Genomic DNA, 15,610 nt, shown 5'->3' on the forward strand with positions numbered 1-15,610 from the left:
ACACACACACACACACACACACACACACACACACACACACACACACACACACACACACACACACACACACACACACACACACACACACACACACACACACACACACACACACACACACACACACACACACACACACACACACACACACACACAGTAACCTTCATTTGACACGTTGAGGGTTAATAAAAATATCAATTATTTTTACAGACAATCGGCCATACCACAAGGCGGTCCACCAGATCGAAAAGCTGACATAAATCCCATTACCTTAGATACTAACATTAGATTTAACGACGTTGGAGGTCTGGAAACCCATATTCACTGCCTTAAGGAGATGGTCATCTTTCCTATGATGTATCCAGATGTTTTTGAGAGATACGACGTTACTCCACCGAAGGGTGTTTTGTTTCATGGCCCGCCAGGTACATATAATACATTAAATTAACAAATCTATCGTTTTGAAGTGCAATATAATAAAAAACTTATTTTTTATTTTTGTTTGGGTAATTTGAACGTTTATTTTAGGGACTGGAAAGACACTAATAGCTAGAGCACTAGCAAATGAATGCAGTCAAGGCAACAAGAAGATGGCATTCTTCATGAGGAAAGGAGCGGATTGTCTGTCAAAGTGGGTTGGAGAATCAGAACGACAATTGAGATTATTGTTTGAACAGGCTCAACAAATGAAACCGTCCATAATATTTTTTGACGAAATAGATGGTCTGGCACCTGTTAGAAGTACCAAGCAAGATCAAATACATGCTAGTATTGTATCCACACTTTTGGCACTTATGGATGGTCTCAGTGATAGGGGACAGGTAATAAAAATAATGTTCTTCGACAGTACAAATTAAACTTTAGCCTTCTCATGAAAATGCTAGTTGATCTTGGCTTTCTAATTGGTTTCAATTGCAATTTTTATAAGAAGAAGTTATAAGCTTTTTGCTCATTTTTCATTTTGGAGAACTGGGCTTGTTTTAAAATTTATTCATTATTGCTGAACTTTTCGTTACCTCAGAAATTATATTAGATTTATATGGTATTTTTAGAATTTTTTTATCTTTTTCTTTTTAATTGTTAAAGGTTATAGTTATTGGTGCAACGAACAGAATTGATGCAATTGATCCAGCTTTACGAAGACCTGGCCGTTTTGATCGTGAACTCTTTTTTCCCCTACCGGCTATGAAAGAGAGATTAGAAATCTTAAAAATTCACGTTAGTAAATGGAAAAATCCGCCGTCCGATCAATTATTGGAGATACTGGCAGAAAAAGCAACTGGTTATTGTGGCTCAGACTTGAGAGCTTTGTGCACCGAGGCAGTACTGCAGGGATTACGGAGAACTTACCCACAAATTTATATGACAAATGACAGATTACTGCTGGATCCGGAGAGAGTTGAAGTACGTTTAGTATAAAAAGAATAATATCAATATATAATCGAAATTTTATATTTTAGAAGTTGATATTAACTATATTAATTAACAGGTAAAGAAACGTGACTTTATGCAAGCAAACGCTATGCTCATTCCATCATCACATAGAGTAGCTCCATGTGCAGGAAGAAAATTGCAACCTTTTATGGAACCGCTGTTAGCACCTCCATTAGAAGAATTACTTAATTTAATAAGAGGAATATATCCTCAAGGTGTAAATCCTGCAATGGCAAAGTAATTATTCTTTACATATATATTATAACATTTCACATTATAATCATAAATAATATTGTTAATCAAAATATGTTCTTATAAATTGTTCTATAATTGTGATTTGTTTTTATAGAATGAGAAATGCCAAAGGTATCCATCGCCCAAGATTATTAATTTCGGGTGGCAGTCTGTCTGAGGGTCAGGGACCTCATTTAGCTCAAGCATTGCTATATTGCATGGAACATCTGCCAGTTCAGATTTTAGATGTCAGCACATTGTTTGCTGAAAGTGCTCGATCTCCGGAAGAAACTTGCGTGCAGGTTGTATAATTTATTATATTAAATTTTTAAACTTATATATTTGTCTACAAGTTTTAAAGCTTTAATTTCATAATAATTGAAAATTATATTGATAAAAAATAATAATTTGATTCGAAATATAATAAATATCACACATAAATGAAAAATTAAACTATCTATTTTAATTTTTTATTCATATGTGATATTTATTATATTCAAAGGAAAAGAAATATTAGTTAGAGAGTTAAATAGATAAATATTAATAATTATAAATATTGTAGGTATTTAATGAAGCGGTTAGGAATGTACCGTCCATAATTTACATTCGATCGATTAATCAGTGGTGGCCTCTCGTGCCAGAAACAGTGAAAGCAGTTTTCCTGTGTCGTATCGCAGCACTAGATCCTTCTTTACCAATTTTAATTCTCGCAACGAGTGACGCAACGTATCAAGATCTTCCCGATCAATTAAAAAGCTTGTTTAGTGAATTACGTGGAGAGGTGTATTCTATGAAGACTCCTACCACCGAACAAAGAACGAAATTTTTCCGGCCCATTTTTGTTATTCAGTGTCTAAGACAGCCGCAGATCAAAAGCAACAAAGTAGAGGTTTTAGAAACACTGCCATTAGCGCCAGATCCGTTGCCAAAAAAACTAACAGAAGAGGAGAAGCAGATCATGTACGAGAAAGATGAAATATCCCTGAGAGAATTACGAATTTTTCTGAGAGAAATATGCGCTAAATTAGCGAGAAATCGACAGTAAGTTTAATATTATATAAATTATTTTCAGCTTTTTTCAGAGTATATCAGAAGAGTTTGATTGAATAATGTGTTTCAGATTTTTCATGTTTACAAAGCCGGTGGACACGGAAGAAGTACCGGACTACAATCTAATAATAAAGCAGCCCATGGATCTAGAAACGATGATGACCAAGATCGATATGAACTGCTATTTATGCGCCCGCGAATTTCTTGACGATATTGATCTCATATGTAGGAACGCTCTAGAATATAACCCAGACAGGTCAGTAACTGAATCAGAATACAATCTTTTTAAAATTTCTCGCCAGTCAAGGAAAACAATCATACGAGTCTTTGTGCGAGAATTATCTCCATTACAGAAGCAGTTATTGATATTGTGCTATAACTTGAAGTTCTTCTTTAGCAATATATACTGTCTTTTTCTATACTGACATTTCATATTGTGTGTTTTCATGTCAGCTTACGTGATAGGCCTTCCCTCGGAATATTAAAGAGGTAGTTGAGCTTTTTGCTGTTTATCCGTAATGCTGTTATCGCTCCGTAGATAATAGTGGTTTTCAATTTAGAGCGCACCATAATCGTTGTTGTTTTGCTAGACACACCATTATGACTAATTCACCACGCATCATTGAAGACCACTCCCATTAGTCATCATGCTTTCTATCAATGGAATGCTAGAATGATTTTCTTTTTTATATGCTAATAACACATTACGTTTTTTTTCATAGGGATCCTGCAGACAAATTAATAAGACATCGAGCGTGTTCTTTGCGTGATAACGCTTATGCTTTAATAAAAGCTGAATTGGACTCTGATTTCGAGGACAAGTGTCGCGAAATATCGAAGAATCGTCGAATTTTAGAAAGCAATTGTGATAATGATGAAAGCAAAAATTCCAAGCTGGAATCTAATTCCACGAACGAACGAACAGACAAAAAGGAGTCTATAAATTCTAGTCACTCTCTCGTTGTGAACGGAAAGAAATTCGGTAGTTCGAGGAAGCGTAAAATACCCGCTTGGGCTCGCGGTTATGTAAAGAAGGTTCAAAAGAAGAGGAAGATCGCTTTCGAGGAGAATGTTACTGAAATAGTTGCGAATAAATCAGCAAGCAATGAAACTACTAGTATTGATCTAGAAAAATTTCAAGAATTCGAAACTGAGGCGAATAACGTTTTGAATGGGCATATGGGATTGTTTGATAATACTGATTCAGAGAACGATTCGCAAAATGAAAATTCAAAGGGAAGTCAAAACTGCACTATAACCGATCAACGAATAGATAATCTTGATCAAATGGAAATATGCTTCATAGAGGAAGACAAACCAATGGTGAATGGTGATTCGAGTTCGTCATCTCGACGCGAAAGCATGGACGAATTATCATTCGCCATCGAAAGTGATACTAGCCGAGATAAGATTGAAGAAAACGAGAAAATTGTAGTTGATAAAAGCGAACTTGATAATGCATGGCATTTTACTGTTGAAATAACAAAAGACTTTCCTGTCGAGGTGTTATGCGATATTTATGTGCAACTAAGCAGATGCGTTGGAAAATATGCTCAGAAATACGATAGAAAATCACTGCCAAAGGTAAATACTTTGTATTAATTGTAAAATTATGCTACAGAAACTATATAATTTAATAAAATTAAAATATATTGGTTAATTTAACTAGGTATAAATGTATGTTAATAAACATTGTTACTTTCAGGACTTGCTCAAGGAAGTGGAAAAGTTTACAGAGTACAAGTCACAACGTCAGTAGAGTATAATACACAGGTATGAAAGAAAATGCATATTACTAACAAGACAAACGTATTACATTATTACGTCATTGTGACACCTTCAGCAACACATCGGAAGGTCTTTTTTTGTATATTTATACTGATCGTAAAGCTGGATATTATCATTGTTGTATCAAATGGAACTTTGGAATCCTATATTTCTTAGTTATTATACTGCCAATTTTTAGATGAATAACAGCATGTATCTGCAAAGCTATTGCATTTGTGTAAGATAAAAAGCAATTTTAGTTGATTATTAAGTTCCAGGTATATTAGATTGGATTTTGTACATATTCTAAAAATACTGTAAATGTCTAATCAAGTGATTATTTGATATTTCATACAAAAATAAGATAATATCATGAATCTTAATTATATATATAAGGCTAAAAAAGTTAGAATGCCGTTTTTTATTGCTGCCATTTATATATACTTTTTTTATAAAATTAATTTGATTTAAATTTAATAAATGGCTTCTGTAAAAATTTGATTTATTATTATTGGCTTGATAATGAAAATATTATCATGTTTAAAGCTCCTGAGTAGTTATAGCCTATATAGTAGTTATAGTTATTATAGCCATATTGAATTGTGACGTCAGAAGCGAGAAATGACACGTTAATTTTTGTTCTTTCGTACCATTTGTAAATAAAGACAATTTGGACAAAACAAAATGATGAGATTGTTTTAAAACAATTGTAAAAATAGATGAAAGCTATTCTCATTCCTTTCTGACAGTCAGTAAATAATCTTATAAAGTGATAAAAGGTACGTGAAAGTAAAAATAATGTACGTATACACATAAATAAATAAATAAATAAAAATACTGAATAAAAATACTTAATGTGCCTTTTATTTTTTTACAATTATTGTCCGTCAGGGGGGATAAAAAAGCTTCATCCATTTTTAAAATTATTTTAAAGCGATCTCAGCGTTTTGTCTAAATTGTCTTACGAATGGCACGTAACAAAAATTAACGTGTCATTTCTCGCATTTGATATCACGATTTAACATGGCCATGATCACAATTTAACTACTCAGGAGCCTTAAAACTTAATATTTTCGAGATTACATCATTTTTATATATCATAATGGATGTGATAAAAATAATAAAACCAAATAAGATAAAAGTAGTAAATTGCTAACATTCTTGCATAATATTCCTTCAGAAAATAACTCTTTTATTTCTAAACGTTTGTTCAAAAGATTCCAGATTAAATAGAAGATTAAATAGAAGATCCAATTAAAAACTTATCTGACAATATATAATATGTATAACGCAAGAGAGGATACAAGTTTTTAATTTAATCTTCAGTCACTTAATATATACATACTTTATATGTATACAGACACATATACACATTTTGCAAAATATATATTTTTCTTTCAAGTAATTACATTATATTGATCATACAGGGTGAGGAAAAAATACCGGAACCACGAAATATCTCGAAAAATATAAGATTTATGGAAAATTGTTTAAATAAAAGTTGTAACGTTTGAAAAGTTTATCTACCGGTCTTATCTTATTTAATCTTGAGTGGCATTGCCAGTCATATTGATTTCTTTAAATGGAAATCTCTACTTAAAACCTGATTTGACCTTAACGATGCTATCTGAAGTTAAACTAATAAGATAGATAGATTTTTTAAACCCTATAACTTTTACCTGAAACAGTTTTCTATAAAGCTTATATTTTTCGACATATTTCGGGGTCTTTCTGTATTTTTTCCTCACTCTGTATAAGAGATAATAAAAACACAAGAATTGGTACATTGTGTACTTAACAATTTTAATTTAATTCAATCTTTATGAAGCAAAGATATTAATATAGTACAGTGATTGTTCGCAATTTTGTATAGCGGCTTTTTTTATATTATCACGAGTTTTTTCATTTTATTAAATTACTAACTATTTAGAATTATTCATCTCGAATAAAAATTTATCGGAGAGAAAGTTAAAACACGAAACGTTTTTTCTTACATTTGTTACATACATATACTTTCTAAATCTTTTGGAGTAAAATCATCTCACTCCAAAAAGCTGAAAATTGAGCCAATCTTGAAAAAAAAGAGAGAAAATATAATATTTTTACTCTTGGAGTGGTAGATTTTCATTCTTTAGGCGTGAGATGAAAGAATTTCATTCTTTTAGAGTAAGATTTCACTCTTAGAGTCACTCCAAGGAATACAGTTTCAAGAAAAAAGAGTGAGATCTCATTCCTTTGGAATGAATCTCACTCTAAAAGAGTGAAATCTTACTCCAAAAAAAAGTGAAAATCTGTCTTGTTCAGAGTAAAAAAAGTTCATTATTTTTCAAAATTGGCTCAATTTTCATTCCAAAAGATTCATAGAGAGTATGATTATGGTTTTCTCTTTATCGTATTGTGTATCAAAATGTATCTCGTATTACAGAATGTATCAATTCAAATTATTACTTATAAGTATAAGATGATACACTTGACGTATAAAAACGATCAAATCTTATTATCTCAAGAGAAAAAATTCAATACAAAGTGTTTTAATATTTTATATAAAACATTAAATTTTTTAATATTAAATCACGAAAATTATATTCGATGTTTAAATAAATATGAGATAATGAACATACATCTATATATGTAACAATATTGTTCATCAAAACTATCTTTCTAACTGAATAATTGCTTCAGTTAAATGTGATCTTTTTCTTATGTGATAGTAACTTTTGATCTATCCTTTTCAGTTCATATGAAATAACTTAAGATGTATTCAAAATGTGACTAGTAATCTGCAATTTAAATAGACCAAAGTTGTAAAAAGGATAAGGTTTTACTCGTTGAAGATGGAAACAGGGCACTTAATATACACACACTTACACTATTATAAATATGAAATACCTCGATAAAAAAAATATATATATATATATATGATGCAGTGGCGGCTAGTTAGTCATGTTTAGAGCGGTTTCGAAGACTCTTAAAAAGTGAATGAAATTTAAAAAGTGAAATTTAAAATAGCAAAATTAATCGTTCGCGCGTTAGATCTCCAAAAGTGAGCCGCAACAATTAATACATGGCAAGTGTTTGGATTGGGATTTAAATTGGCGACAAAAAAAATTACCTTTTTTACTAAATTTATCAGAAAAAATGAGTAATATCAAGTTTAAAATTCGAACCGGTAATGGAAAGGAATATTATATAAAACGTTGAGACTTCCAGTCGATCCTAGGCACTCTTGAATATCTGGCCGTCGCTCTACAAAATATCCCAGAACTATCGCACTTTCTTCCACTTAATTTTCTTTTTTATTTTCTCGACTTTTTAATTTTCGTATCTATCCGAAAGTGAGACAAATAAAATTTTTAATAGATAATCAATTTTATAAAGCTGTATTTTAATTTAAGAAAAAAAAACTGCCGTTCTTATTATTCAGAAATCCAAGTATTCATGCTTGAGAAGAACTGTGACGATTCTGGGAAACTTTGTGTTATATGTACATGTATAAATATTAGCGAATATTTAGGATATAACTTGCCTTCCCCAGATTCGTGTATTGGTTGTGACTTGCTGTAATTGTGAACGATTAGTTACCAGATGAAGTCGTATGCGACGAGACGAAAACTCGTTTTCACTTAATTAAGCTGTCCCGAACAGCCTGAAAAAAGCAGATTCTCTTCAATAACCATTTAAACAATACATCGGAGGCAACATACATACAGGGCGCAATCCATCCTTTGCTGTTCAAATCATACAATCGAATAGGAGCTATAGTAAATAAACTCTGTCAATAAATCTCTCATGTGATCCACGAGTAATATCTTAGGGATACATCGTTATTGTTAAGATGTAACGTTTTTCGTTTGCAAGAGCGTGATTTAAGAGGTAATCTACAAATTTTGTTAGTAACATATCCGTTTCTTGCGTCAGGTGATGCATTCGTAGCGAAGAAATTTTTGTAGTTAGCATGATAAGAATTCGTTTCGTTCGGCGATTGGATCGTTCGTCGAAATTCGATTGTATTACTTGCGAAATTTTCTAGTAAGTAGAATCGAAAAGACTGAGGTTTAGGAAAGAAAAAAAAGAAACGCTCGCTTTTTTCCCAGCGTTCGTATTATGCATATGCGATGTACACACATTCTCGATTCTCAACCCCATTTGAAAATGAAGAAGGATGAAAGGGAAAGAAAAAGAAGAATTGCTTTACGTGAATTATTATTGATTCTCTCGCGACGGGGATCAAGTATCCGGTATTTGCCAAAGAAGCTAACGACAGATAATGCAAGACCTCACTCCTGCATATACATAATTATAACTGTTGCAAAGTGTTCAGATAAAATACGGAAGTTACACCGTTAACTCGCAGTCGGACGGATGTGTATATATAATTTTTCTTCTAGCGATCACAGATTTACATTCCGCACTCGAAGTCACGAATCCGAAAGAGACGGCTGCTGTTCTGCGATTACGTTTTTGGTGCTCGTCGGTATGCCGTCGTTTTCGCAATACCACCGCATGAAAAAATCCGCGTTATACGTACATATACATATATGTATAAATAATGTATGCACTATCGAATCGAAAAGTTATCTTGCAAACACTGCCGATTACGGACGAGCGACCACATTTATCTATTTCTCTCTTTCTTTCTATCTCTTTCTCAATAGAACATCCCTTAAGACTACTCTCTACGAAGAATGAAGTATTAACACGCTCGAACTTGAGCTGTAGCATATCAAGTATCTGGCAATTTTTTCTACTGACAATGTACGCACGCAGAGTAGATGGTAGCCTTAAGAATTTAGGCGCATACACGATGAAGTTGTAAAAGATACGGACGAAAAGCGACGAGATGCATCCACTGCCTTATTTATTTTATCATATAAGTAATACATTTTATTGTCATATATTATAGTGAAATAAAAATTTCGTAATGTAACCGATTTATTGGCGATTTATTTATATTCCTTTCTGTCTGTTCCTTTATTTTTTATCAGGAAGGAAATTGGAACATACGAGCGTCGTATCGATACGAGAATCGATCCGTGTGACTTTCCATCTATTAGCTGACGATAATGTCAGGAATAATGTTGAAATTGAGTAGTAGGTTCTCATAACTTCGAATAACACTTGCGTAAAAATTCCAGTGACAATATCGATTGTAAGATCACCTCAGGATGTATGAATAAATCGTAGATTTCCACTGAGAGACATCGATGATAGTAATTGATATTTTTACATTGATTATATTGAGTAATTGATATTTTTATATTGATTGTATCGTAACACACAGAAGTGGAAATAGATCGGTTTAGCTTTCCCCGAATTCTTGAAAAAGACAAAAAAATGTCTGCCACGATGAAAGATTTCTCCTGCATCGGAGGGCTGGAAAAACATATTAGAATTGTGAAGGAGATGGTCCTATTCCCATTGATGTATGGGGATGTATACGCTAAATTCAATCTCAGACCACCACGTGGTTTATTGTTCCATGGCCCTCCAGGTAATGTCAAATACTTCATCATGTAAGATGGATCTCTTTTGCTTTTATTCTTCTAGGAACGGGAAAGACTCTAGTAGCCAGTGCATTAGCAACAGAATGCAGCAACTCCGAACGTAAGGTCTCCTTCATCTCGCGCAAAGGTTCCGATTGTCTTAGCAAATGGGTCGGAGAAAGTGAGAAGAAGCTCGAAAAGATTTTTTCCCTGGTCGGTAAAGTTTGATCTCTTATAATTCCATGCCATTCCATGCTCTTATCATTTTAATCTGTTCAGAATTTAATAATAAACATTTAAATTTAAAATTAACTTTCTTCAAAACTTGACTATCTTGAACAAATTGTACTGTAAAATTGAATCTGTAAAAAGTCATATTCACAAGAACCAATACAGCACAGAAATATTTCAAATATTTTAGAAAATATTTTCTGAGTGGATGATAAAAAGGAAAATTAAAAAAATATTTCTAACAAATTTTTAAGATATGTTATTAAAAATGTTACCATGAAAAAAAAATCATTTTAAAATATTTCTAAATTTTTTAAACAATATCTTTTCAAGTATTAAATGTTTATAAATTTTTTTTTTAAACATTTTCCAATATTTTATTCCCGTAGAATTTCCATAGGAAATGAGCTTCCTCCATTTTATCTCCAATTCAAAGAAAGAAATTATTTTCTTCTCTAGGCACAACAAACAAAACCATGCATCATTTTTTTCGACGAAGTCGATGGTCTCGCGCCTGTGAGATCTAGTCGGCAGGATTTTGTTCATGCCAGTGTTGTTTCCACTCTTTTGGCCCTGATGGATGGTCTGGATAACAATTCCGAGATCATAGTGATAGGCGCGACTAACAGAATTGATGCGATAGATCCCGCTCTGAGGAGACCCGGCAGATTTGACAAAGAACTGTATTTCCCTCTGCCTTGCTACAGCGCCAGAAAAGAGATACTTTCGGTATCGTTCTGCTAATAAAAAATATCACAACAATGTATAAGAAAAAAGGTAATGATGAAGTGGAAAACGTTATGTTTTTATATGGGGATAGGTGCATATTAAAAGCTGGAAGCAGAAACCAGCCCAAAAATTCTTAGCGAATCTGGCATCGAAAACGCTAGGATTTTGCGGCAGCGATCTACAGGCTCTTTGTGCTGAAGCAGTTATGTGTTCCGTTCGTAGAAATTATCCACAAATCTATAATTCCAAGTCTAAGTATCACATCAATGAACGCCATCTCAAAGTAAGACACTTGGTGTGACAATAAATACTGATTTGATCCTACTTAACAAATAAAATAGATTACAGAAAAAAATAGACTTTATATAGAAATAATTTTTATGTAAAAATATATACACATATGTTTCATATACATTATATTCTGTACATTTCGTACTATTCTTACATAAAGTAAAACGTCTAATTGCAAGAGAAATATTTCTTATCAAGGTGGAAAAAGAAGATTTCTTGAAGGCACGCCAAAACATCGTTCCTGCGTCGCATCGCATTATCATTGCCCCAATTAAGAACTTATCCTTCAGAATCCAACCGTTGTTGCACGAGGATTTGACGGGAATCCTATCGCGTTTACAAACACTTTGTCCAACTGGCATGCTGACTTCCGATAACATGTAAGTGATATGAAAATATCCAGGGAAATGAAAATCAAATACTAATCCACGTGAGACCGCAGTATAGGTAAAGCCATGTCCAAATCGAGCGGCTGTCCGCGAATTTTGCTGTGCGGTGAAGACGATTCCCACACTCGTCATCTAGGCCCGGCATTGCTGCACACCCTGGAACACTTGCCATGTCACATCTTGGACGTTACGACGTTGTTTGAGGAAACGGGCAAGGCGGCTGAAGAAGCCATGATACAAGTAGAAAATAATTATTTCGTGTTTTTGAGCAAAATATCAGATGACAGTCATTTTATTGTGACAGAAGATCAAAACCGCGCGACACACCCTACCAGCGTTGCTGTATATGCCCGGGGTCTTGACCTGGTGGGATCTGGTGGATGAAACGGCGAGAGTGGTTTTTACCTCTTTAATACGTGGTCTCGATCGATCGGTGCACATGCTCGTGCTAATGACCGCTCACTGCCGACACATTAATCTGCCATCGGAGGTTGATATCCTTTCTGTTTTTTTTAATACTCTCTTGTTTTTTGAACATGTTTAACATTTTTCTGCCCGTGTTTTGTATATATTTAGTACATCAAGGTTTAAAAAATTATAATTCAAAATTGGACCAATGAGAATAAATATGACTAAGAGAAATCTTATTTTCGATCAAAACGGATTTAAATATTTCACAATAAAAATTTATATATATATATATATCTCTAATTCCGCAAATAACGCTCCGAAATCTTTTGCAGTCTTGAGCACAATCATGAATAGAAGTGGAATAATAATATCATAAATTAAATTGACAAGCATTTAATAATTTTATACTAATAAGTATTTTATAAAACTTAATTTGATTTTAATAAGAATCTATTTTATAAGAATATTAATAACTCGATATATATTAAGAAAATAATCTAAAAATAATAAGTCTGAGAATAATAAGAAAGCAGATACCTCGAGATATAAATATGATAGCATATATTCGTAAGATATATTTAAGTATATTTAAAAACGACAGATTGAAGTAAAAATGTTGAATGTTTATAGAATTATTTTAGAAAATAGTCAAAAAGCAAATTATCTCTTAAACGCAATTATCTCTTAAACGACTGATCTTTAAATATTGATATATTTCCAATATGTTCGTAAATTCGCACAATTATCGACTGCTTGTCACAGATTGCAGAATTGTATGACAATAATCGTGGCGAAATATACGAAGTGAAATCGCCTTCGCCACAAAAGCGACATTTCTTTTTCAAACAGTTGTTCAATGGAAAATCCGACAGTCTTTCCGATTGTTCTTCGCAAGGTAATTATCCGTCTGAAATAATAACAGTGTATAACAAAATATAAATATAATAAATATAATAAATGATTAACAAAATATCAATTTCTAACAAACGCAGCGGATCTGATGCCAATCTCGTGCTCGAAGAAGCTCAAGAGTGAGAACAGGAAGCTGAAGAATCATATACACTCTACTGACTCCAGTGGAGTACTAGGTATATTTTTTAATACAAATTTTATATGTATAATATTTACGCATGTTAATGTGCATTGTAATGGTCTCTTAAGAGATTAATACGGCACGCGGCATGACCAGGAAGATTAAAACACAATCGAAAGCGCGAAATAAGCTCAGAGCTGTACGATCCTCGCACTCGACGTCTTCCAAATCAAGTAACTGTTTTATAATTGATACACAAATCTTATATAAGTCCAACCTATATAATAGCCTTACTGAAAAAAATCATGTCACAAAGAATTATATTTAAAAAAAAAATCATGTACTGATTTGGAAGAATCTGTTACGTGATTTATTTATTTATTATAATTTCGTTATATAACGAAATCATGTAATTAAAACAAATAAGTCACGTAACAAATTGTTTCAAATTGTTACAAATCAGTATGTGATTTTTTTTTTAAAAACGTAATTTGAAAAATATTAGAATAATATTAGAAATATTAAAAAAATATTAATATCACGTAATATTAGAAATAATTTTGTGATTTTATAGTTATCGAATTTTAAAGAATTAAATGATAGAAATAGAAGGAAAAATACATATTATGTGAAAAATACATATTATTATGTGAATTTTCAAATGTGTGGTTTTAAAAAATCGTACTGATTTGAAACAATTCATGATTTACTTGTATTACATATCTTCTTGTATTACATATCATCTAATTACATAATATTAATTAGTAATTTTATGACAGGATTTTTTTCAGTAGGACAATTTCTTAGAATTGAGTTATTAACACGTGAATAGTATAATCGCAAAGGATTTGTACTTTTATAAACTAATGATTAGGAACGAACATCAAGAGAGAATACAATGCGTCCGGGGAAGGTCCGTCATCCAAACGGCAGAGATTAACGTCCAGCGCCTCTTCGGCTCCGTCTAGCACTGAGAGATTGTACACCTCGCAAATCGAGGACTTGGTCGAAACGATTGTCAGATCAACCGACGAATGGCCGAGTTATCTATTGGAGAGCCTGTTCTCTTCCCTCGAGCTCGCAATGGAGAACAACGGAGATCTATGCGCGACGGTGAATGAATACGTCACTCGTTATGAAGAATTGAAACGGGTCAAAATGCGGATAAAGCAAGAAAAGGATTAATCGTTAATTTGGTCCCTCGTGAATCGTTCGTGTAATGTCCAAATTTGTGAAATTTGTGAAACACGATACGTAAATAATACAATGAAAAATTCGTGGAATGTAATATTGTGATGTAATAAACGATGCGATAAACATTTAAAAAATATTCTTTGCACATTTTTTTGCTATTAAATATGTATTGTTCATATAATTTTCATCATTTTGACATTACAATTCATTTTTGTTCTTAATTTATTATAATTAATTAAAAAAATTTTTTTATCTGCATTAAAAATTATCTGATTTAAATTATTTAAATTAAATGGTAAATAGGAAATTTATTTAAAAAATTAAATGCTTAATAATATCCACATAATAACATTTAATTTGAAATTAAAACTAAATTTTAAAAGTAACAATAAAAAATAAATAAAAGAGCTCGAGGAAATAGGCACTGTTCAGAGTGCGTAAATTGTTCAAAGAATTCTTTCAATATAAAAATTAAATTTATTGAAAAAAGAGATGACAGAACAATAAATCTTCAATTAAAATGAAGATTACAAAAATGAACAAATTTTCTAGAATAGTTATGATTTTATTGGTCAATACTTAATTTTTGTAATTTTCACTTTAACTCAAGATATAATATAATTGCCCCTCAGATCACAACATATTGTTGTACCCCTCAGGGCATATATTCAGATTCTCACTTGAGTGCCACTTAAGTATCACTCCGTCCTGTTATTTACTCAAGGATGACATTATGACACCCGCGTGGAAATCTGAACACATCCCAGGATATGACAGGCGTATAGAAAGAGTTTGCTTTATCTCATTTGTTAGGGATTCTGATGCTGAGTTTCAAAGAATAGTAGATGAGTATTCATGAGTGATAATTCGGGGATCAATTGTATATTTCAGAGCTGTCCAGGACCGAATACTTTTGGCTTGAAATTAAAATGTCGGTATTCATACCTATACATATATTACCGTTTCTACTCCTCATTTCATTGGAAACGGTGCATTTACATACATCATTCACATCGGCCGATAGTATTTTTATTGCTTTACCAATGAGATTATATTATTTTAAATTAGCCAATTAGCAATATGAACAAAATGATATTCATTTACACCTCATTTCATTGCTGTTTTATTATAGCACGCGACGCTTGATTTCAGGGATGACACTAGTCTGAATTAAAAGTTTTTGACCTCATTCATTATATTTAAAAGTATTCTGTAATATTATATATATATATATATATATATATATATATATATAATATATNTATATATATATATATATATATATATATATATATATATATATATATATATATATATATATATATATATATATATATATATATAGTTATAGTTATCGTCGGTTAGTA

The 15,610-nt window shown here is 32.0% G+C and overlaps 2 protein-coding genes across 2 annotated transcripts in view; both read left to right on the forward strand.

Moving 5' to 3' along the window:
• Window positions 1–4,474, forward strand: part of LOC105625559 (ATPase family AAA domain-containing protein 2-like) — an 8,500-nt gene extending 4,026 nt beyond the window's left edge. Inside the window, exons 6-15 of the mRNA XM_012206881.1 lie at window positions 208–422; window positions 526–818; window positions 1,084–1,401; window positions 1,487–1,668; window positions 1,781–1,967; window positions 2,228–2,706; window positions 2,786–2,971; window positions 3,169–3,204; window positions 3,438–4,299; window positions 4,421–4,474. Coding sequence (XP_012062271.1) covers window positions 208–422; window positions 526–818; window positions 1,084–1,401; window positions 1,487–1,668; window positions 1,781–1,967; window positions 2,228–2,706; window positions 2,786–2,971; window positions 3,169–3,204; window positions 3,438–4,299; window positions 4,421–4,474 — 2,812 coding nt within the window. The remainder of the gene's footprint in view (window positions 1–207; window positions 423–525; window positions 819–1,083; window positions 1,402–1,486; window positions 1,669–1,780; window positions 1,968–2,227; window positions 2,707–2,785; window positions 2,972–3,168; window positions 3,205–3,437; window positions 4,300–4,420) is intronic.
• A 5,354-nt stretch (window positions 4,475–9,828) lies between these two features.
• Window positions 9,829–14,234, forward strand: LOC105625741 (ATPase family AAA domain-containing protein 2-like). Its single transcript, XM_012207063.1, has 11 exons — window positions 9,829–9,973; window positions 10,030–10,178; window positions 10,656–10,925; window positions 11,017–11,208; window positions 11,415–11,596; window positions 11,659–11,845; window positions 11,910–12,095; window positions 12,779–12,937; window positions 13,038–13,104; window positions 13,178–13,282; window positions 13,924–14,234. The coding sequence occupies exons 1-11, from the start codon at window positions 9,829–9,831 to the stop codon at window positions 14,232–14,234; spliced, it is 1,953 nt and encodes a 650-aa protein (XP_012062453.1).
• Window positions 14,235–15,610: the final 1,376 nt, after the last annotated feature.

Source organism: Atta cephalotes, assembly GCF_000143395.1.
Source record: "Atta cephalotes unplaced genomic scaffold scaffold00003, whole genome shotgun sequence".
NCBI classification, from domain to species: Eukaryota; Metazoa; Arthropoda; class Insecta; order Hymenoptera; family Formicidae; genus Atta; species Atta cephalotes.